This window comes from Malaclemys terrapin, chromosome 5 (assembly GCF_027887155.1).
Source record: "Malaclemys terrapin pileata isolate rMalTer1 chromosome 5, rMalTer1.hap1, whole genome shotgun sequence".
Classification (NCBI taxonomy): domain Eukaryota; kingdom Metazoa; phylum Chordata; order Testudines; family Emydidae; genus Malaclemys; species Malaclemys terrapin.
This window is the reverse complement of record NC_071509.1, coordinates 103304672-103325972: the sequence shown is the minus strand read 5'-3', so window position 1 is coordinate 103325972 and position 21301 is coordinate 103304672. Positions and strand designations below refer to the sequence as shown.

The 21301-nt window shown below is 43.9% G+C and overlaps 1 protein-coding gene across 1 annotated transcript in view; it reads left to right on the top strand.

The window, feature by feature from the left end:
• Nucleotides 1–5194: 5194 nt before the first annotated feature.
• The window catches only part of ANXA5 (annexin A5), a 28711-nt gene continuing 12604 nt past the window's right edge, over nt 5195–21301 (top strand). The window contains exons 1-6 of the mRNA XM_054029950.1: nt 5195–5395; nt 5704–5799; nt 12500–12584; nt 14145–14239; nt 16298–16411; nt 20923–21013. Coding sequence (XP_053885925.1) covers nt 5791–5799; nt 12500–12584; nt 14145–14239; nt 16298–16411; nt 20923–21013 — 394 coding nt within the window. The 5' untranslated portion in view covers nt 5195–5395; nt 5704–5790. The remainder of the gene's footprint in view (nt 5396–5703; nt 5800–12499; nt 12585–14144; nt 14240–16297; nt 16412–20922; nt 21014–21301) is intronic.

Genomic DNA, 21301 nt, shown 5'->3' with positions numbered 1-21301 from the left:
TGGGAAGGTACAAGAGAGAGGCTACTGCATCTGTAATAGCTAAATGAATGAACCCATCTGTTGCACAAATATAGTCCAAACATCCTGAGATCCTTGGAAAACCTCCTTTCTCCACAGAGTTATACAAATATTTGCTTGCTACTATAAACCTTGGTTATGCTTTAGCTGGTACTAAAGAACATCTGTCAGTCCCCACCCCATCTGGGCCTTGTGCTTGGCAAAGAAATTGGCCTGTACTACTCAGTTGAAGATCATAACTGTTAGCAATAGAAAAGCTAAACTATATTACTTAGATTGTAAGTTTTCTCTGTACTGTGTTTGTACAGCATCTGGCACAATGGGGCTATGGTCCATGACTGGGACTCCTAGGCACTATGCTAATACAAATAAATTAATAATACATTATAGCATTCACACCCCTACTGGAGAGGATCTAGTCTCCTTTGTGGAGGCTGTCTTTAATCCTTTCTTTTTATAAAGCTTCAGCATACTTGTTGGCATCTTTTCCATCCTCACAGCCCCTTCAGTGGCTGCTGCCACAGTTGAGGTAACTTGAGGAATTTCTTGTTTATTTTATGTAGTTTAACACATTCAAATCTGAAGTTAAATCAGTTTCTCTTCTTACCACTTTGCATGCTTCTTTCCAACTTCTAAAGTGGGTATCAAGAAATAGTTTTGCATATTAAATATAGTACAAGAGACATTAAATCGATGGAGCAAAACTTCATCATCCATGATATTCCATAAAATTAAAAAGTATATAACCCACGAATCAAACAGGAAGTCAGGGGAGAAGACAAGTTTCTCTAATGTAATTTGAAAGAGATCTCCTTAAGATGGTGATATAAAATACATGACCATAAGTGAGATGTCAGTCATCCAGTGAGAATAATTTTGTATGTCAGGATTACCTGGTTTAAACAATGTTTCTTTCTAGTAAGCCAAAACCTGAAGGCCAGACCATTCAAAGCCTACATCATAATTCTAGGGCCTGAGGAGGCTCTCTGGAGTCAGAAGGTCTGGAAGAGAATTGGCTTCTGTTTGGCTTGGTAGTGGGTTTTTGTCTTTCCAAAGAAGTGTAATTGCATTAGAGCTGGTCAGACAATGTTCACTGAATAATTTATTACACAAACTTATTAGAAAAATTTGTCTACAATTGAATGAATATTTCCCCATATTTACCTAACTTTACAGAACACTTTTTGCATCAGCAAAGTTGACATTAAAAACTTTGTGTAAACCTACTGGTATAGCATATGTCAAGGCAAAGTGGGATTATGACTTTACTAGTGGATTTCTACACATCTTGCTAATTGCTGACTTTAGGATTCTATTGAGTCCACTTGCTGCTTGTCCAATTAAAAATCCTCCCCCTTTATAGGGATTCTACTGTATGGATCTGAGTAATGAATACGATCTGATTGAGTTTCACTTTCCTATGCTCCAGCAGTTGTGGTTCTCTCTGCCTGGTGCCTTCTTTGTGTATGCAGTTACATAGATATTTACAAGCCTCAGTCTGACTTGGTTGGTTTAGAACTCTATTAACTTTCCAAGTTTGGATCCCACTGCAGGTTGATTCTCTCACTTTCCTTCATCATAAAGCTGGAAACCTGGTTCCAAAGTACTGTTATTGCCTATGTAAATAAAGCAACTGTCTTTCACTTTTGCTAGGGTTACCATATCTAACAAATAAAAAAAAGAGGACCCTCCATGGGCCCTGGCCCCGCCCATTTCCCCACCCAGCCCCGCCACTTCCCCACCCTAACTCCGCCCCCTCCTCCCTCCCACTCCCAGCCACGCGGAAAGGGCTGCCCGAGTGCTACCGGCTTCACGGTTTGCCGGGCAGCCCCCAGACCCTGCGCCTCCGGCCGGCGCTTCCCCAGCGCAGCTGGAGCCCAGGAGGGGAAGCGCCCAGCCGGGGGCGCAGGGTCTGGAGGCTGCCCGGCAAACCGTGAAGCCGGTAGCGCTTGGGCTTCGGGCAGCCCCCTTGCCTCTGGACCCTGCGCCCCCAGCTGGGCACTTCCCCTCCCGGGCTCCGGCGGCGCAGGGTCCGGAGGTATGGGGGCTGCCCAAAGCCTGTAGCGCTCAGCTCTTAAACAGAGCCGAAGAGTTGGGGAGGAGCAGAGCCGCCACGGCCGGAGGCTCTGCTCCTCCCCTGACTCTTCGGCTCTGTTTAAGATCCGAGTTGCCCCAGCGCTACCGGCTTCGGGCAGCCCCCATGCCTCCGGACCCTGCGCCGCCGGAGCCCGGGAGGGGAAGTGCCCGGCCGGCGACTGGGGTCCGGAGGCAAGGGGACTGCCTGAAGCCCATAGTGCTCGGGCAGCTCGGCTCTTAAACAGAGCCGAAGAGTCAGGGGAGGAGCAGAGCCGCTGCGGGAGGGGAAGTGCCTGGGCAGCATTTTCCCGGACACGTTCGGCTTTTTGGCAATTCCCCCCGGATGGGGGTTTGAGTGCTGAAAAGCCGGACATGTCCGGGAAAAAGAGGACGTATGGTAACCCTAACTTTTGCACTGTGAGACCTGAATGCTTTAGGTCTAAAAGCAATCATCTTGAACGCTTGGAAATGTTTTTTGGAAACAACAATTTCAAAAGCTATAAAACTCTGCCATTTGAGGCCCTGGTCTGGAATCTGATCCATATTGGTGCACCGCTGTGCCCACGTAGAGTTCCATTACCTTCAGTGAGACTCTGCATGTATGCAAAATTAAGACTGCAGAACCTAACATGATACATGCCCTAATTAGCAAACATTGTAGTTTTAGGCCCCAGTCCTGCAAAGAGAATCCTTGGGCCTATGTGGAAGTAAGTGGGGCTCTGGAAGTGAAGAGGTCAACCTGACAGTCTCTCTTCACAGTATCAGGAGGACCATAGGTTTCGAAGTGTCCCTCCCACACATTGTTTATAAGAAAACATCCTTATAATAAACTCTCCCAAAATATTAAAATATATTGCAACACATTAAACTCTGATTCTAGTCCTTTATCCTATTTCCTTTGATTGTTAATGTACTGTCTAGATAAAATGAAGAAGGCAAAACAACTGACTCACCCTTCTCCCCCCACCCCACTATTCTACTGTTCTGTCTGTGTTGACACAGATAAATAAATACACACATTTAAATTGGGTTTAAGTAGCAACAGTATAAAAAACAAACCCACCCTAATTTAAAGAGATCACATTCATACATTGTCTTGGCAAAGGGCAGAATGCCAACTTCTCCCTATGGTGTAATTTCCGCTTGTTCTTGCAGCCCAAAGCAAACAGATTTAGACTCCCATGTGATTGAGGAAACAGGATTTCATCTCCTTGTGGGGAAGACACTGCACAATATAGCATATAGTCTGTGTGAGTATCTTCCCTGAGTTCCCTCCTCTCTACCTGGCTTACTAGAGGGTTCTTACTCTTGTTTAGGACATCCCAGACAGGAAAAAGTTGCACAGAAAAGCACTAATGTCCATAGATGTCCTGCTCCAAGTCGTGGATAAATTGGTTGTTCAATTTGGATGGTCTTAACCAATATTATGAAACAAAACAATGTCTTACATTTACCTCATTCTTAATTTATGTGTGTGTCATCCCAAAGTATTTTACAAACATAGGCTCTAACTGTACAAGCTGTTCTGTGCTGACGGACTCATGTGCCAACATAGAGCCACACTGATTTGAACGAGGCTCTGTATACGCATGGGGGAATCTACCTGAATGGAACAGCTTGCTGGATCTCGGTGGAGGCATTAACTAAATTAGCTGGAGGAGATCTATGAGGAGGGAGGTGGCTTTAGCTCTTCCCATGCAAACAGTGCTCTGGGTGTTCTTGCATGCGGGGGGGGGGGAGGGAGAGGAGGGAGAGGAAGAAAAATAGTAGGGAATTCTATATTGCTGCTAAGGTGTTCTCAGCTCAGGGGTACTTAAACTATAGTGAAACTAGGCAACCTCTTAATGACCCATTGTAACTTCAAAATGTTTACAATTCCATTGCACAGGCAGGTGAGACAATATATGGGGTAAAGAAAGTTAATCTCTGGCTAGGTCATACTAATAAAAGGGAACTTTTAAAAATCAGTGCAGGCTTGTTCGGTCTTGTTCACAATGATGATAGGGCCTCAGCTGCCCATCCTGCCTCAGCTGAAATTAATGGGAGTTTTGCCATTGACTTCAGTGGGAGCAGTATTGGGGTTGAGGCCTTTATTTTGAAGGCAGAGCCTTCCGCAGCAATGCATTTGTTCTCTGTTTAAAGAACTGTTCATTTACTGAAAAGCACCCCTAACTGCAACCTCCTGGAGCATGGGAAGGCTGTCGTTTAAAGGCAATCACCAGTGAGCCTCCTTGTGACATATAAAGAAGGTCCAAAATATATTCAAGAAACCAAAATATATTGTTCATTTCTGTTGTTTTTCCCCCCATTAGAAATATAAATAAGTGTGGGCTACCCAGTGTTTGCTGGCCAAGTATCAAGGCAGTAAGGCCTGTGCACGGGACGGAGGGGAAAGGGTTTTTAAGCAGTCTCCTTAAAACTTATTTCTGATTGGTTACTACCTATGTATTACCAACAACAGACAAGGTTGGGGAGGAAAGATTGTTCTGTTAAAGGTTTGACCCCCATCTCCTTGTCATCAGTGGTTGAGAAACCCTGGCTCCATCGAGTGCTTGGCTTTTCCAAGAAGAGCATTCAGGAGCAAAACCGGTGAAGACTTGATAGTACTTAGTTGGGTTTTTTTTTTTAACCCCCAGGCTCCGCTCAGGCCAGCCTGCCTATCTTGCCCCTAAAAAGCAACAGAGGGTCCCGTGGCACCTTTGAGACTAACAGAAGTACTGGGAGCATAAGCTTTCGTGGGTAAGAACCTCACTTCTTCAGATGCAAGAAGTGAAGAAGTCTTGCATCTGAAGAAGTGAGGTTCTTACCCACGAAAGCTTATGCTCCCAGTACTTCTGTTAGTCTCAAAGGTGCCACAGGACCCTCTGTTGCTTTTTACAGATTCAGACTAACACGGCTACCCCTCTGATATCTTGCCCCTGTGTGCCTCATCCTTTAGTTAAAGCAGACAGCTGCGTACGGTTGCTACTAGTTGTATACGGAGAAAAGCAACCCCAGTGTTATTCCCGAGGCCTCGCTCTCTGTCGGAGCCCAGCAGGGCGGAGTGGGACGGGAGAGGCCGCAGACAGAAGCCGGCCTGAGGCAAGCTCCCCGGCCCCGGGAGATTCCAGCGCTGGGCGCCTGGGGCGTGGCTGCGGGCTGCTCAGCCGAGCTCGGCCCAGTGAGGGCGGGAATGTGACCGGAGCACCGGGCGTGGCCAGCGTTGGATGGAGCAGAGCAGGGCTGGGGTTCTTCATTGCTCCGTTTAACTCGTAGCAGCCGCAGCGCTCCAGGCTCGTGTCTGCACCCGGGGACATCCGCGGTGAGTAACGGGGCGAACGGCCGAGACAGGGGATCGGTGGTTGCCGAGGGGCGAGGAGCAGCTGCAGGCTGTGTGGCAGTGGGCTGCCCTCCGTCTCCCTTTCGCGCGGGGAAGACGGGAGCGATGGAGGTGCCTAGGGATGGGCGTTGGCCCGCGGTTCCTGCTTCATTTCACCCGACACAAACTCCAGCTTCCCCAAGTCACGAGTTTTTGGCTTGCAAAATTGCTCCAGATGTGGAACGGAGCCGGTCCCCAGCGGGCTGCTGCCCTCTTGGCCCCGGGCTCCACATAACTTGTCTTTCCACTAGGCTGAGCTGCCCAGGGGGAACACAGGACGCGCCCGGTCTCTCTTGCAAGGAGCACGCTCGCTTTCTGCCCACTGATCCTCAGGAGACATGGCAAAGGTGAGTCACTTCGCAGCTCTCCTTATTTTGTGCTTTCTAAAGGCAAAAAGCTTCTGTTTTGCCGTGGTAAGTGCTTGTGTGCGTGGCAAGCCCACTCTGGAGGGGCATTAGACCAAATGTGGTGATGATTCCCGTTGCTTTAAATCCATTCTGGCGTTTCTTTCCTGGCTGCTGCTTATTGAATTATTCCTCACTGCCAAGGTTTTCTGTTGCAGCTGCTGTTTTTAACCACAGCTCCATTTTAGTATAGTGGAAACACAGTAAAAGTGCAGGAGTGAATGACGTGGGCTTTCTTGGACTCCTCCAAAGCTAGGCAATTTTCTTTCTAAACTGTCCTTTTTTCCCTTTTAAAAACTCATAGCCTATCTCTAATAAATTCACCCCAAATTCCAAAGATGCTGAAACAGAAACTCTGACAACTCATCGTAATCATGTGAGAGAAACATCAGACCAACTTTTTCTCCCAGTTTCCTTTCATTTAGCCAAGTTTTTTGTAGCGCATATTTATGCTGTGAGTGGGTGTAGCCTTTTTCTGCTGGAGTAAGGAGAAGGAAAAAATTTTTTTTTCTTCTTTACTTTCTTCCGCCATTTAATCTGTGTTGCTTCTCAACACAGACTTTTTATGCTAAACTCCTCGGATAGATCCATAAACTGCTAATCTATTCTAATGCCTTTTCAGCCATTTTTCCCCCCCAGAAAGTTTTATGCCTTTTCCAGTATCTTCTTATTTTTTTATTTTGTTATTGGTCACTCTCATTTTCAATGATTAGTTGACTCTGTAACATTTTAGGCTAAATGGTTGTTTGAAAAACAAACATAACAATAATCTCCCTATATGTTTACACAATCACATCAAACATAAATAATCCATAATGTCTGAGAAGCCAAAAAACAAACTTAAAACTGCTGGTCCATATCTTCCAACTGTTTAGACAAGTTATTAAACGTATGAGCATGTTCCAAGTGTGTAGTCTGTGGAAGTATTTAATTATGCATCAAGTTGAACTTATATTAATGAAACTTCTAGCAGTAGCATTTAGCCTCAATATGCATTTTTAACAACCCTCAATATTTACATAAATTAAGGGAAATTGTTACTGTTTTAAACACTATTCTACTGAACTTTACCTGTTTGGTAAAGATTGGATGCTTAGGCTTTTATTGTTATAAACCCCGTTTTCCCAGGAGTTCGGAATGGTTCCAAGATGCTGATTCTGCTCATGATAGTCCAGATAGGCACATGTAGGCTTGGTACCCTGATCGTGGAAACAGATCTCTTGTATCTTTACAGAACCCCACTGACTTTGTGCAGGCTGCCTTTAGCATTGGGACCATATTTTCTTTTTTCCCTTTTTAAAAAGCCATAAGAGGCCATTCAGTTTCCTCTGTCTACTTCAAATGGAAACTACATTTTATTTTGCTGTGCTCTAATAAACAGTACCTCTGTGAAAATAATATTTCACTCTTCCCCAATGTAGACTGATTAACAGAGAGACTTAGGTATCTAAAGTGGCAGATAGGCCCCTAATCCAGCATTTAGACACCACTGATATTCGCAAAACCACTATTCAGGTGCTACTGACTGTATAGATGCTTACATTTCTGTGGGGAGGGGGTGAAGAGGGGGAAATGTGCACAAGCCACCAGAATCCTGCCACTAAGTTGCTCATTGCCCTAGCTCACTACCAACTGCCAGAGGTTTCTCAAACTAGATGTTCCCCTGCCCACCTCGCTTGCAGGGCCTGATCCAGTAGGTGTGCTCAGAGCATGCCTAACCACACAAAAGACAGCAGGGGTGAGCAGGTTGGGAATTTTGGGGTTGATTGGGGTACTGGTCCTATTTTACCCAATAGCCCAGTGGTTAGGGCACTCACCTGGTATGTGAGAGACCCAGGTTTGAATCTCCACTCTGCCTGTTTTGGGGCAGGGACTTGAATGCACCTCCTATGAGGGTGCCATAATCACCAGCCCTATATAGGCTATTCTGGAATGAGTGTGTCTCTGCTTCCTTTTTTAAACTGTTTCATTTTGTAGAAATGTTTCTTGGAGCAGAGACTTGAACTACTGGTTTAATATGTTGCTGTTTTTTCTCTGTGTGTGTTTATGCAGCCATAGAGGGTTGTATTTGGAAGTGTCTCAACATTTTTAGCCATAATTGATCCCAGAGAAAGGCAGAACCTTTTAGAAAGTCTGTAGAATAAGCTCTGTTTCATTGTGCATGCATTCATATGTGTATATATACAAATGCACACAGTTTTCTTAGTGTCTGGCCCAGATAACTTCATAGCATTTTTGAAACAGTGCTATGAAATTAAAATGCAAATCAGAGTAAAAATGAAATGTAAATAAAACTATTGCCATCTAATATTGTATGTGTGTTGAATTGAAGAGTCAGAGTTTGAATAGTTATACAGTGCAACATAGTCACCTTTTTATTAAAAGTGTATATATGTTTAATCACAAATAAATTGTTGAAAAGGTTCAGTAATATATTTTCTTTAGTGTCTCACCTAATCCTTTAAATATTTGGTTATGCCTAGTAATGGCAGAAAAAATATTGTAGTTACTAGCATTTTTGCATGCTACGCTTCCAGCAGAGGAAGGTTTATTTAGCTGGTGAAATAGCTGTAATGACATAGCTACACTATAGTGTAGTACAATTTCTAGACTGAACTCTGTGCATCCCTGTTCACTAGTCTCCTTTGTAAATGGAGGAATGCTGTTGACCTAAAGGGTTGGCTTTCCTCACACTGCTGCACTTGCTAAAGCTGGGAATGGGCGATGGGATGGATCACTTGATGATTACCTGTTCTGTTCATTCCCTCTGAAGCACCTGGCATTGGCCACTGTCAGAAGACAGGATACTGGGCTGTATGACCGTTCTTATGGCATTGTACACCAGAATATTTTCCTAATTTTCAGTTGACCTAGTTGCATTGGAAACTGTGCCTACTGATGTGGGTTAATTTTAAAATAATAATTTTAAAAAAGGGAGCAGTAAGAAACTTTTCTGTTTATAAAATAATGGTTGGATCTGACAATCCCAATATACTTGGGTCCCAGTCCTGCAAACTCTCATATGCTTACTTTCAAGCACATGGGTAATCTCATTGAGCTCAATATCATTCAATGAGATTATTTTTCATGTGCTTAACTACATGTGTGTTTGCAGAATTGAGCCTTGAGTAGTCTCATTTACTTCACTGATGCTACTTGTGTAAGGACTCTACATGAACAAATGTTTCAGGGTTAGCCCCTAAATGATTGCATGTTTAGGTTTCTCTCCTCTTCTGTTTCTCTGGGCAACTGGTGTCATGATCAGCCTGCACATGTTCTGTGCTAACGTCCAGGAACTGACTCATTGACTCCCACTTGGATGCTGTGTAATTCTTTCCTTTGTCAGAAGTTTAAGTTTAGTAGCACAACCATGTTGGAGTCTATTAACTGGAGCTTAGCTTTTCTCCTTTAAACCTATGTGTCTAGATGGCCAACATAAAATACTGCTCTAGTCATTTTTCATATGTGTCTTTAAAAAAATTATGCATACACACCCACACTTTTATCAGTGTGGGGTATGTGTGATTTTGTGGTGCCTGGGGCAGCATTCACTGGAAATGCCAAGGTCAAGACAGGCTGCAAAAGGGAGAGCAGATACTCCCAAGACTGGTATAAATAAGCTATGTGGAAGGGTAACCCTGCTCCTGTCTAAAAGGCTGTGATATGAGCCATGTGGCAGGGCCATTTTATAAGTCCAATAAATACATACAGTAGCAGTATAGGCTATAGCAACTTTGCTTCAGAGTGGAATGTGTAGCATGCAAATGAACCCTAATACCCATCCGAAGTATGCATCCGAAGAAGTGGGCTGTAGTCCACGAAAGCTTATGCTCTAATAAATTTGTTAGTCTCTAAGGTGCCACAAGTACTCCTGTTCTTTTTGCGGATACAGACTAACACGGCTGCTACTCTGAAACCTAATACCCAGAATGATTTTCTAGCTTATATCTATGCCAAAAAAATTCAGAAATCTTTTGGCAACCTCAGTAAATGCAGTAACTTGGCTAAAAGATGACTAAGTAACTTAGGATCATTGAAAGGAAATTTATGAATTGTTCAGGGTGTTTCCAGTTAAGTGGATAAGCAAAGGAAAACCTGAGGCTGGAAACCACTTTCTAAATGTGAGGCTTTAGAGACTGTGGAATAGTCTCCCAGGGGAAATGGTGATAGTTCCATGGCTTGAATTATCTAAAACTAGACTATGTAAAGTTCTAGAGAATATTCTGTTGAATAACCTTGCATTGGCAAGGGTTATGGACAAGGTAACCTGATGGAGGCCTTTTTTTAATCTCTATCTGATTTGCTAAATCAAGTTCTGTTTGTTAATGTGATCAGTAGAGACTTATTTCCAAAGGCTATTGAGAAAAGACAATGAATATATGCTGTAAGGCTTATAGTAGAAACACTGCCCGTTGTTTGAAATGGAAAAAGAAAATGTTACAAGGGGAGTATCTCATCCCTCACGTATGTTGTGAACTGAAGAAATCTATTAGAAATGTTGTATTGCTATGTTTATGTTTAAATGCTGATATGATACTGGTTAATTTGTTTGTTTACCTTTAGTGCTTCTCAGAGTGTGAGATGAGATTAATTTGAGACACATGGCAACGCTCCCACTAGGGCATGATGCAAACTTGGCTCGAGAAACTATTACTTCCAGTGTGCATTGATGCTGGTTACTGTTCCCATGTCAGTTCTACGCTTTCTCCTTTCCATTCTGGCCGATTTCCTCTCTCCACTCTCCCCCCCCACCCCCCTCCTCCCCATGCAAAATCACTTCCACCAATTTGTAACAATAGCACTGAGTAATTGAAATTGCCAAGCTGAGGTCAGGACTTCCTTTCAGAAGCCAGGTGGCTTGTAAAATATGGTTGAAGAGAAATAAACAAATTATTTTCAGGATTTCTACTGTATTTGCATGTATCCTTGTTGGTATTTTTGAACTGTACCTGAATGTTAACTGGAATTTTTTTTGGGGGGGGGGGGGGGAAGGAAGGGGCGGGGGCGCAATATTCAACTGATGTACAGAAAGCTTATTGACAGACTGGGCTAGAATAGGAGGAACAGAATTTGGTATAAGAAACCATATCTTTGAAAAGGCCCTGGGATTATTCAGTACGTTGCTGCAGTTATGTGAAATGAACATCTAGAGCAAGGACAACATAAATACTTGCCCTGAGAGTAAAAGTGTTAAAAAATTTAATTGAAAATGTACAGCGTTTTTATCGGTGTTTTAAACATCTGGTGGGGGTTAACAGAGAATTATATTCCTACTATGGAATCCTGGAAGATAGTCATGTACAGGCAGATTTAAAAAAACGAACAGACATAGTCTCTTTCTTTTTAATCAAATTAGAATTTTCTCTGAAAACCAGACTCTCCTTTTGGTTTCCTCCACGTTCAGGGCCCTTTATAGCTCTACCCGTCTCTACCTACTCATTCCTGTTTCTTAATACATCCACCTCTGCTCTGCCAGCAGTACCAGTCTCAACTGTCCACTTCTCCAACAAATGCCTTATACGTGGGACGTTGTCGTCGTGCTGATCACTGCCTTTCTGCTGTGGTGCCTACAAGAAATCTCAGTGAATGATGGCTAGGCTTGGGGTAGAGGGGAAAAGGGGAAATAATAATAATTTTATATATAAATTGCATTTGCTCTGGTGTTTCCTCTCTCCCATCCCTAGTATATCACTTGTCTTACAATTGTAAGATTTTTGGGGCAGGGATTTTGCCTACCTAGCACAGTACAATGGGGCCCTGCTCTGCAGTGTTTAGAGGATCCAATAAGAGAGATAACTGCTACCTAGTAACTCCTATTAAATTCTATCGGACTTTACTATAAGGGTGGCTAATTTTAATGTATTTGATTCTAAAAGAGAACTTCTGAAGGTGATGTACAAAACAGTGTAATCGTGTGTGTGTGTGTGTGTGTGTGTGTACGTGCGCACATGCCCATGTGCTGACCCTTTCATTCTTATGTTGTGACCTATATTGCCTATTGTGACTTACTTCTTACCAAATTTAGCTGGGCCATTCAATAATAAAAAGGTGCTCATGTCAAAGGAAACAGGAAGTAAAGTTGAATGCCAGTGTGAATTTTAAAGTGTCATATTGTTTTTCAGAAGAGTATCATGAAACTTCTTAAAATGTGGTGCTGTGTGACAGATCTATAATACCTTGTTCTCCAGATAAGTGATATACCTCTTGCATTCTATGTCTGGGGTCAATTCTTTTAAAACTGCACGAGTCTCCCTAGGATTCTGTGTACAACTCTTCCTAGGACATCTCCTGTATGTAAATGTAAAGCCACAAATGGTATGGTTCGTTATAGGAGCCATGTCACTACGTTGCTTTTAGGTGCTAATGTTTAAGGCCTTGGTCTTGCAAGCCACTTCATGCAAATGTACCCATGCCCCTGGTAGCTCCTGTGTACACTGAACTGAAACCAAGTTAGCACCTATCTGGTAAGAATTGTGTTTAGATATTGTAGCAAGAACTGGTTTAAACAGCATTTTTCTAGCAAAAAAATTTAACATTCAAATCTCAGTCCCAAGTCACAGCTGTGATCCTAATGTGAGCAGATGTGCAGTGGACTCATTAAATAAGCCGATATCTGCTGCTTCATGGCATTTTTCTCCTGTAGTTCGCAAGAGGGACCGTGAAGGACTTCCCTGGTTTTGATGCCAGAACTGATGCTGAGACTCTCCGTAAGGCAATGAAAGGATTGGGTAAGAATTATGGATATGTCCGCTCAGAGATAGTTATTTCTATCATCTAGATGGGAAGCTTTTCGTTTTCCTTTTCTGACACAATACAATGGCTGTGTACTGAAGTTTTACATTAGCTAAAGCAAACAAAGATAAGAAGAGATTTTTAATTTTTATGTGTGATGGAATTAACCCTGTGAGCACAAGAGTGAGGGTTTCTTCCAATTCTGGTTCTGCCATTCTCAAGGAAGTTCATCCCTAGCCCAGCCCAGGGAGATACAAGCCACTTCCCTTATTCAAAAGCAGGGGTGTGTGTGCAGGAATTCAAGTTTGGCCCCTTTTGCAGGGGCACATTCTGTTCCCCCTCTTCCCCCCCCCCCCAACCCAGCTTGCTCTTCCCTCCACATCCCCTCCCCCTGGCCCTGGTAGGAGCTCGCTCTTCCCCTGCCCTGGCAGGATCTCTTTCCCCCCCCCCCCCCCCATCCTGGAAGGAACTAACTCTTCCCTTGGTTGGAAGGAGCTTGCTCTTTCCTCTTGCCTGCCCCAGCAGGAGCTCACTTCCCCCATTTTCATCCTTGCTGCTGGGGCTGGAGGAATCCTGTGCCCCTGACAATTACTGGGGTGTGTATCTGTGCCCATGCTTGCCCCCATGCTTGCACGGCCCTGTTCAAAAGCTGCTGCCCTAGCTTGCATTCCCTACTGCCTTGGTCTCAGTGAGGCTAGCAGCAGGAGGGAATCAGTGGAGGTTTAGGGAGTCCCTTGCTACACTTCTTCTACTGCAATCCACCCTTTACCTCCTCTAGCCAGACCTCCACATCAGGAGTTTTTGTGGGGGTAATGCAGAGCTGGAATAACCAGCTCTGTGTCTTACAGAGAAGCCCCCTTTCCTGGTGCTGTTTTTCGGAGGCACTTAGCTCTGCCCTATGGCCCCTTTGCGTCAGTATAACCAGAGCAAAGGGCCGGTAGGACTATGTGAATCTAGCCCTCTCTGAGCTTGGGTAAGGCATAGATATACTTTTTGTATCTCAGTTTATCCATGTAGGACCACACTGTGATACCCCTACTAATGCTGCATCATTAATGGAAATAGTAACTGCTCTGTGTGAATAAGGGTTTTGCCATCTGGTGCACATAAAGTAAGAATAGGATATAGCTATCCTATCAGGGTTAATGGCTAGATGCATCCCTGGTGTTAACTCCAGGGGTGCATTTAGCCTGAAGTAAATCACTGAGAGTCATACATGAGAAGTTTTATAGAAGTACAAAGTATGATTAATTTCTGTAGCTGCTGTCTGTCATGTTGGGAGCTGAGCCTGCAGTGGTATCCTGCCTGAGAGCAGCATGTTGGAACTCCATCCATTTTATTTTCAGTGTGTCAGAATCTAATGGTATGGCTTGAGGTGGAAATTTTCATCAGTGTGGCTATTTAACTAAACTGCTGTCTGCTTTTTATCTTTGATTTAGTGACACTTCATAACATTCAGTCCTCTCAAAGTTTACACCATTAGATTTCTAAAAAAGTTTTTATAACTGTTAATGTTCTTTCCTTCCCTCCCCCCCCCCCTTTTCAAATAACTTCAGGTACCGATGAAGAGGCTGTCCTGAAGATCCTTACTAGCAGAAGCAATGCTCAACGCCAACAAATTGCAGCTGCTTTTAAAACTTTATTTGGCAGGGTAAGAGGAGGAAGAAAGTACTCTAAAAATCAGTTGAATGGAACACTCTCACAGTCCATCTGCTCTTCTGTAGAATGTTCATTTAATGAGAATATGTGGTTCTGTTGTTTGTCTGACTTTTCCTTTAAAAATATATCATAATCACCAATGAAATAAGAATATTCAGTTTAGATTATCACATAGACATTAAATTTTCTTTTCCATGTGCTCTTCCTGTGGAGTCTTCTGACCCAGTATAGTCCAAACGGCATCTTCGCTTTCCTACTACTCTTTTTGTGTGCTTCAAGGATTGATCCTCATTCCTGATATACAGAGACATACAAGTATTTTGATGCCAGAGGTGATTCTTGATCTAGTGGCACAGGAAAACCAGTATACAAGTAATGAAACAAACAACTGGTGGTGACTAAAGAGAAGGGGTTGTGGGCTTAAATTTCAAAGTGCCCGTGCTTGTGGTGAGTGCCTGTGACTTGACTTCAGTTGGCATTATGGGTGCTTGAAACTTTGGAAAATCTGGCCCTGGCATATGGAGTCTTCTCCAAATCTAGATAGAGATTTCCAAATCTGTCTAGGGGATTTAGACTTAGCATTGAAAATCTCAACCATTGTTCTTGTGTTCAGTATGGGTATGTCTACACTGGAAACTTCAAAGCGCTGCCATGGGAATGCTCCCGCGGCAGTGCTTTGAAGTGCGAGTGTGGTCGCTCACGAGAGAGCTCTCTCAGTGCACCTGGTAATCCACCTCTACGAGGGGATTAGCTCCGAGTGCTGGGAGTGCAGGTTGGAGCCTGTCTACACTAGCGCTTTAAAGCGCTCAGACTTGTTGCGCTCAGGGGGGTGATTTTTCACACCCCTGAGTCAGCAAGTTAGAGTGCTATAAAATGTAAGTGTAGACAAGCCCTATGAATAAGATAGTTCAGTTGAAGGGTGTAGTAAGATGAGGCCCTGAGACATAAACCCTTGGTATCAGAGCCCGGTATGAGGCCTGAGGCCTGAACTGATGTAATGGTCAAGATGTTGCTAACGTAAAGCGAAGTTAGGCTGTGAGCCAGAGGCAGGCCCTGCTCACAGAAGTTGGCAAGAGGAAGGCTACTAAAAGCACGTATGAAAGCACTAATAAAATAAAATGAACGTATGCCAGAACGGCACCAGAACAGCCTGATATGAACGCATCCGACACAGATAACAAGGAACAGGCAGACCCAGCCTAAAGACAGTATGAAAGGACAATATGATGGATAGACAATATGAAAGGACAATACGATGCATAGACAGTATGATGGATACTTATTTGTCCTGCACCATAAGAGAGGCAACACCGTAATGCATAGAGGGGCTGTACCTCAGTGCATTCAATGATGCGTAACCTGTCTGTGCCTGTGTATAAGACTACATCCCTGAGTGGACGTCTTTGTCTGGCCTAGGGGGCAGTGGAAAGTCCCGCCACTGACTGAGCCGGTCCATTGTCAGGGAGCACATATGTACTAGCAGACCCATCGATATCTAATCCAGCGAGCTAGAGGCAGTGTTTCTCTTCGACAATAAACCTGGCTGGGAGCCTTCGTACCTTACTAGAGTCTGTGGTCATTGGGGGTTCTCTTGGGGTCTGCCGTGCCAGCTATCTGCGTAGAGCTGGGGCAGCACACAGGGTACACACGCATGCAGCCGACTGATATCAACATTGAGCAGAGCACCACACCCGTGGCCATCTGACGACAAAGGGGGGGAGGTGGACATTTAACTGTTAAAAACTATTTTTTAATATGCAAAAAACTCCTTCATTTGCTGAAGTTGTATTAGTTCATTACTTTTATCCTGTTAGTATCCTGCTTTTGCTTTCATCTAATAATTTTAGTCCTCAAATGAGGTTCATCAAAGTATTTTCTATAACCCACAGACCAAAATGTATTCCTGTATTACAAATACCTATGCATTCTCTACCTTAGACTTTCAGCTACACTTCCCCCGTCTCAAAAAACTTAGCAACGTCTCAGCTATATGCATGCCTTTTGAAATGGCTTCCTTCCTAATTGTAGCACTGTTTATTCTGTGAGTTAGGATCTTGTAGATGACCTGAAATCAGAACTGACTGGCAAATTTGAAACCCTGATGGTGGCTTTGATGAGACCAGCACAACTTTTTGATGCCCATGAACTGAAGCATGCCCTTAAGGTAAAAGGAGTGGGAGACAATGAAACAATTGAAAGAAATATTTCTTGCTCCAATCTTGTCGCTTTAAGAATGATTTGCTTCCTTTGAGTTAGAGATTTCATTTTAATGCTAATAACATACTATACTGATTACATTCATGTTTCTAACATTGATTTTCATGACTTGACTTGTTATTAACAGATCATCCGAGATAGGTAGATTAGAAATCAAGAATTACAAAAATGTCTGCTTTCAAAGAAACACTAGATGTTAAAAGATCAGTGTCTGTGGAGTTGGGCATTAAAAGGTGTGCACCTTGAGACTTGTCTTACTTAGTAGCAGTTAATTTCAGTGTAGTGGGTTTTTTGTGTGTGTTTTTTGTTTAAAAAAACTACTCCTTGCCGCATTGTTCAGTATAATATTTATTGTGCAGCACACAGAAAAGACAGTTTACTCACATCATACTAGGAATCACAAGGTCCATAGATTGTTCAGGGCAGTTGATAAGTTAGTGCAGTGGTTTCCAAACTTCTCTTATTAACCACTGTTTGAGAGAGATCCTCTTGTGCACCGATGTATCAGGAGTGGTTGATGATTGGTTTTATCCCTTCATTGGGTATCTGTATTGTTTTCCTTGTATAGATCTGCACTAATCTCTCCAGGTCCCTCTGTAGTTTGGTCGTGTTCACCTCCATGCGTCCCTCCCCACCCCCCTTTCCATTTTTTAGTATGGTCAAAAGTTTAACGGGTGAATTTACATCAGAGTGTGATGAAGTGGTACCTTGAATAGAGATGGGTTAGTCAATGACATGCTCTTGTAAATTGGTGCTCTAAGTAAAAATTTATGGGCAGGTGTTTATCCCCTTTGAATCAGGTCTAAAAATGTACTATTAATACATAGGAAGAATTAAACTCTTGTAAATTTGTAACAATTCTCTTTTTGGCTAAATGCATTGCTCCCTTTTTGGGGGAAAAAGAAGCAGATAAAATAGGAAACTGGTGCTATCTAGCTAGTCCTACAGTTTGAGCATGTTGTTCAGTGTGCCTTGACTTCTTTTCTGAAGCACTGTTGCTATTTGTCCCTGATGACCTCAACTTTGAAGGCCAGGGGTTAAAATATGAATGTCTCTGAATTGTTTGTAGAATTTACTAATTAAACCAGAGAACGTTGAACTTGACATGGTACTATCTAGTGCTCGGTCAAGTGACCTGGAGAGGTAAATTCCCAAGACCTTTGTTAGCACACTGGTTAATAGGTTAGCTACGTAAACTGCTTTTCCAAGGACCTTCCTGCTGAGAATAGTATCCTAACCAAATATTGACTTTGAAGTCTGGGATTTTTTTGTAACGTCTCAAATAATATTTGGAGAGGGAAGGAGAAGGGACATTGAACATAGGAACAAGTAGAAGCCTGGCTGAGAAGAGGCAAAAAAACTGTCCCTCCCCAATTAATTTTGTTTTTAAAAAAGGGCAAAGAAAAATGGGCAGAATGGAGGGTTGTAGGAGAGCAGGGATGAATAGTGAAGCAAGATTTTTTTTTTCTTTTCCCTCTAACACTCAACGTTAAAATAGAATAAATGATATTAAACAAAGATGGTTAGGTTGTTAACATTTTTTCTTTTTAAAAATAAGTGGGCTAGATTCACAAAAGGACTTAGATACCCAACTGCCACTTTAGGTGCCTAAATCCCAGAATCAGGCATCCCCACTCAGATGCTACCGAGACCTGTGGGCACCTAAACTTGTTCATCACCTAAATTTTTGCAGTAAAAGTTCACGTGACACCTATATTTCTGCCTCTCTGCATATGCTCTGCTGCCTCACCCTAGGCATCTGGATGTCTAAGCTCCAGTGTTATGCATGAACTGGGGGAAGACAAGTGCTCCTTCACCTGACTCGCTTGCAGGGCCTGATCTGGTAAGCATGCTGAGAGCTCACCTGCTGGATTAGGCCCTCATAGGTGAGCTCATAAAATGAGGGGGGAGGACTTTCCTTTTGTAACCTTTAGCCCGGTGGTTAGAACACTTATTTGGGATGTGGGAGACACCCCCCGCCTCCTCCATTCAAGTCCCCCATCTGCCTAATGAGAAAAGGATTTGAACTCTCAGGTGCATCTGATGAAGTGGGTTATAGCCCATGAAAGCTTATGCCCAAATAAATTTGTTAGTCTCTAAGGTGCCACAAGGACTCATCATTGTTTTTGCCGATACAGACTAACACGGCTACCCCTCTAAAACCTGAACTCTCAGGTAAGCATCGTAACCACTGTCCTGTAGAATATTCTGATAGGTGGTGGGACGGCATCCCTCAGTCTCTCCTGTTTAAGCTGGATAAATAATGAGAGTGATGGGGTTGGTGGGGAAGAGAGAGAGTGTCATTTTTCAGGACCGTGCATTCTCTATAGTCTAGTAGTTAGGACACCCATGTGGGAGATCCAGGATCCAGTCCCCTTGCTCCAGTGACTGTTTTTATTTATCCACAGCTGAACAGCTTCAACAGTAGAGACTGAGGGAGCCCAATGTCAGAATATCCCACAGCTCACTGGCTAGGGCACTCACTGGAGAGGTGGCAGATCCTTTTTCCCCCTCAGGTGGCAGGGGGACTTAAATTGGAGGTTTCCCACATCCCGGGTAAGCCCTCACCTCTGGGCTAAAGGTTATAAGAGAACTCTTTGCAAAAACGGGTGTAGGTGTCTAATGCCAAGAGAGGGTTTGCAGGTCAGACTCGCAAGCAGAGAGAGGCACTTCCTTGTAGCCCAGACTTAGGTGCTGAGCACTTTGGGGTCTCTGTGTGTGTGTGTGTCTTAGGACCTACCCCTCACCTTGGCATCTCCTTGCCTTGTACTTAGGTGCCTTGGCTGCTTAGGCAGGGAGCTGCTGGCTTTTGTGCATCCCAATCTGAGGCGCCTCTTTCCACTTTCATTGTATAGAGAGCCTATGTGCTTAAGTCAGGTTTTGTGAATCTCAGTGATTTTTCTAGGTGGCTAAAAGTTAGGCACTGAGTGTCACCACTAGGGTGACCAGACGTCCCGATATTTAACTCTGTCTCGTGTCCCGACCGATGCATGATCGGGATGCCATTTGTCCTGATATTCAGTAGGGTTGTCAGGCTCCCTACCCGGCTCCATGCAGCTCCCCAGAAGTGGCGACCTCTCCCTCTGGATCCTAGGCAGAGGAGAGCCATAGGGGCTCTGTGTGCTGCTGCCTCCATGAGTGCCGGCTCCGCAGCTCCCATTGGCAAGGAACTGCGGCCAATGGGAGCTGCTGGGGCGAAGCCTGTGAGCAGAGGCAGTACGCAGAGCTGCCTGGCTGCGCCTCCGCCTAGGACCCAGAGGGAGATGTTGCCACTTCCAGCGAGCCGCCTGAGGTAAGCGCCGCCAGGAACCTGCACCTGAAGCCCCTCCCACACCCCAACTCCCTGCCCCAGGCCTGAGCCCCCTCCCGCACCCAAACTCAGCACCCTGCTCCTGTGCCCCTACCCTAGCCCTGAGACCCCCCCCCCCACTTGCAGCCCCTGACCTGCGACATGCGCTGGGGGCTGTAGCCTCTGACCCACAGCATGTGGCGGGGCCTGGAGCCAGGGCCTTGCGCCCCCCTCGCAGCTTCCTAGGGCTGTGAGCCTGTGGCTGACTCCCATGTGTCCCTCTATTTTACTCTTGCGATCTGGTCACCCTAGTCCCCACACCTTTGTCAGTCTAGCTGTATGTGTTCAGCTGATGGTGGATAAACTGAATGACTTCATTATTTATAAGTAATTTATTAATAGAATTTTCTCATTTCAGAAGAGTTGTAAATATCTGCTGGGGCCAGGTGGCTGACTGTTTCTTGTTTGAAGAAAACCATTTTGAGCTAGGGCTGATTAGGATTCATTTTGTATCCCCCTAGAGGCACAGCCAATCCAGGATTGCATAAATAAGGTGTTGCCTTGGCTTTTATAAATATTCTACTCAAAGGAGTGGAAAGTGACTGTTGTGCACATTGTAATTAGAGCACGTTGACTTAAAATACTTGGGTGCCCGAGTAGGCAATTTTATTTAAAAAATGTGTGTTCATGGTGACTAAAAGGTTGGTTGTAAATGTAGTGCAATTCAAGTGATGTAGCCATAGTTCCTGGGTTGACTCAGTTATGCGAGTGATCCTATTGAGACGTTGTAAGACAAGGTGAGCACCAGAGAGTTGCCTAGGAAGTACGGTTACATCATTTCAACTGCACTAATGTTACAGATCATGTTACCTAAATGAAATAGAGCTTGGTGTGCTTGAGCACTGAGGGTCTCATCCAAAGCTCATTGAAGTCATAGAAGTCTTTCCATTGTTTTTGTTGAGCTTTCAGTTAGGCCCCATTTAAAGTCAAACCAAACCTTAAAAACTGACTTTATTTCAAGAAGAAAAGTACGCAGCTGGTAGAAAGAAAACTGTGCTCTCCCCACCCCAAAGTTTGTTAGGTAGAATACTGCGGTTGGGTTTGTAAGAAATAATTATCTTTCTCTCAGTTACTGTGTCAATTGCTCTGTATTTGTGCTCTTAATGTAGGGAGCAGGAACCAACGAGAAAGTGCTGACTGAAATTCTTGCCTCCAGAACAACTGCAGAGCTGCGGAATATAAAACAAGTTTATCTGGAAGGTAAAGTTCAGTCAGTGTTTAAAATGTCTCCTCTTTTTATCCCTCTTACCATTTTTCCCTCTTAACATTTTTAATGTCTGTGTTAACACTGCGTACTTGAGAGCTGAGGGAAGAAATGGGGATGGGAGTGCAAAATGAAGACTTGTCTTACAATTAGAATTTTATTCTGGTGGGTTGGGGACTCCTGCACTGCCAGAGGCTAGTGCTCAGACACAGCTGTACAGTCTAACTTTTCTTTTTGACCAAATTGTAGTTGGGATGCAATGTTTAATATTTTTTCCTTTTATA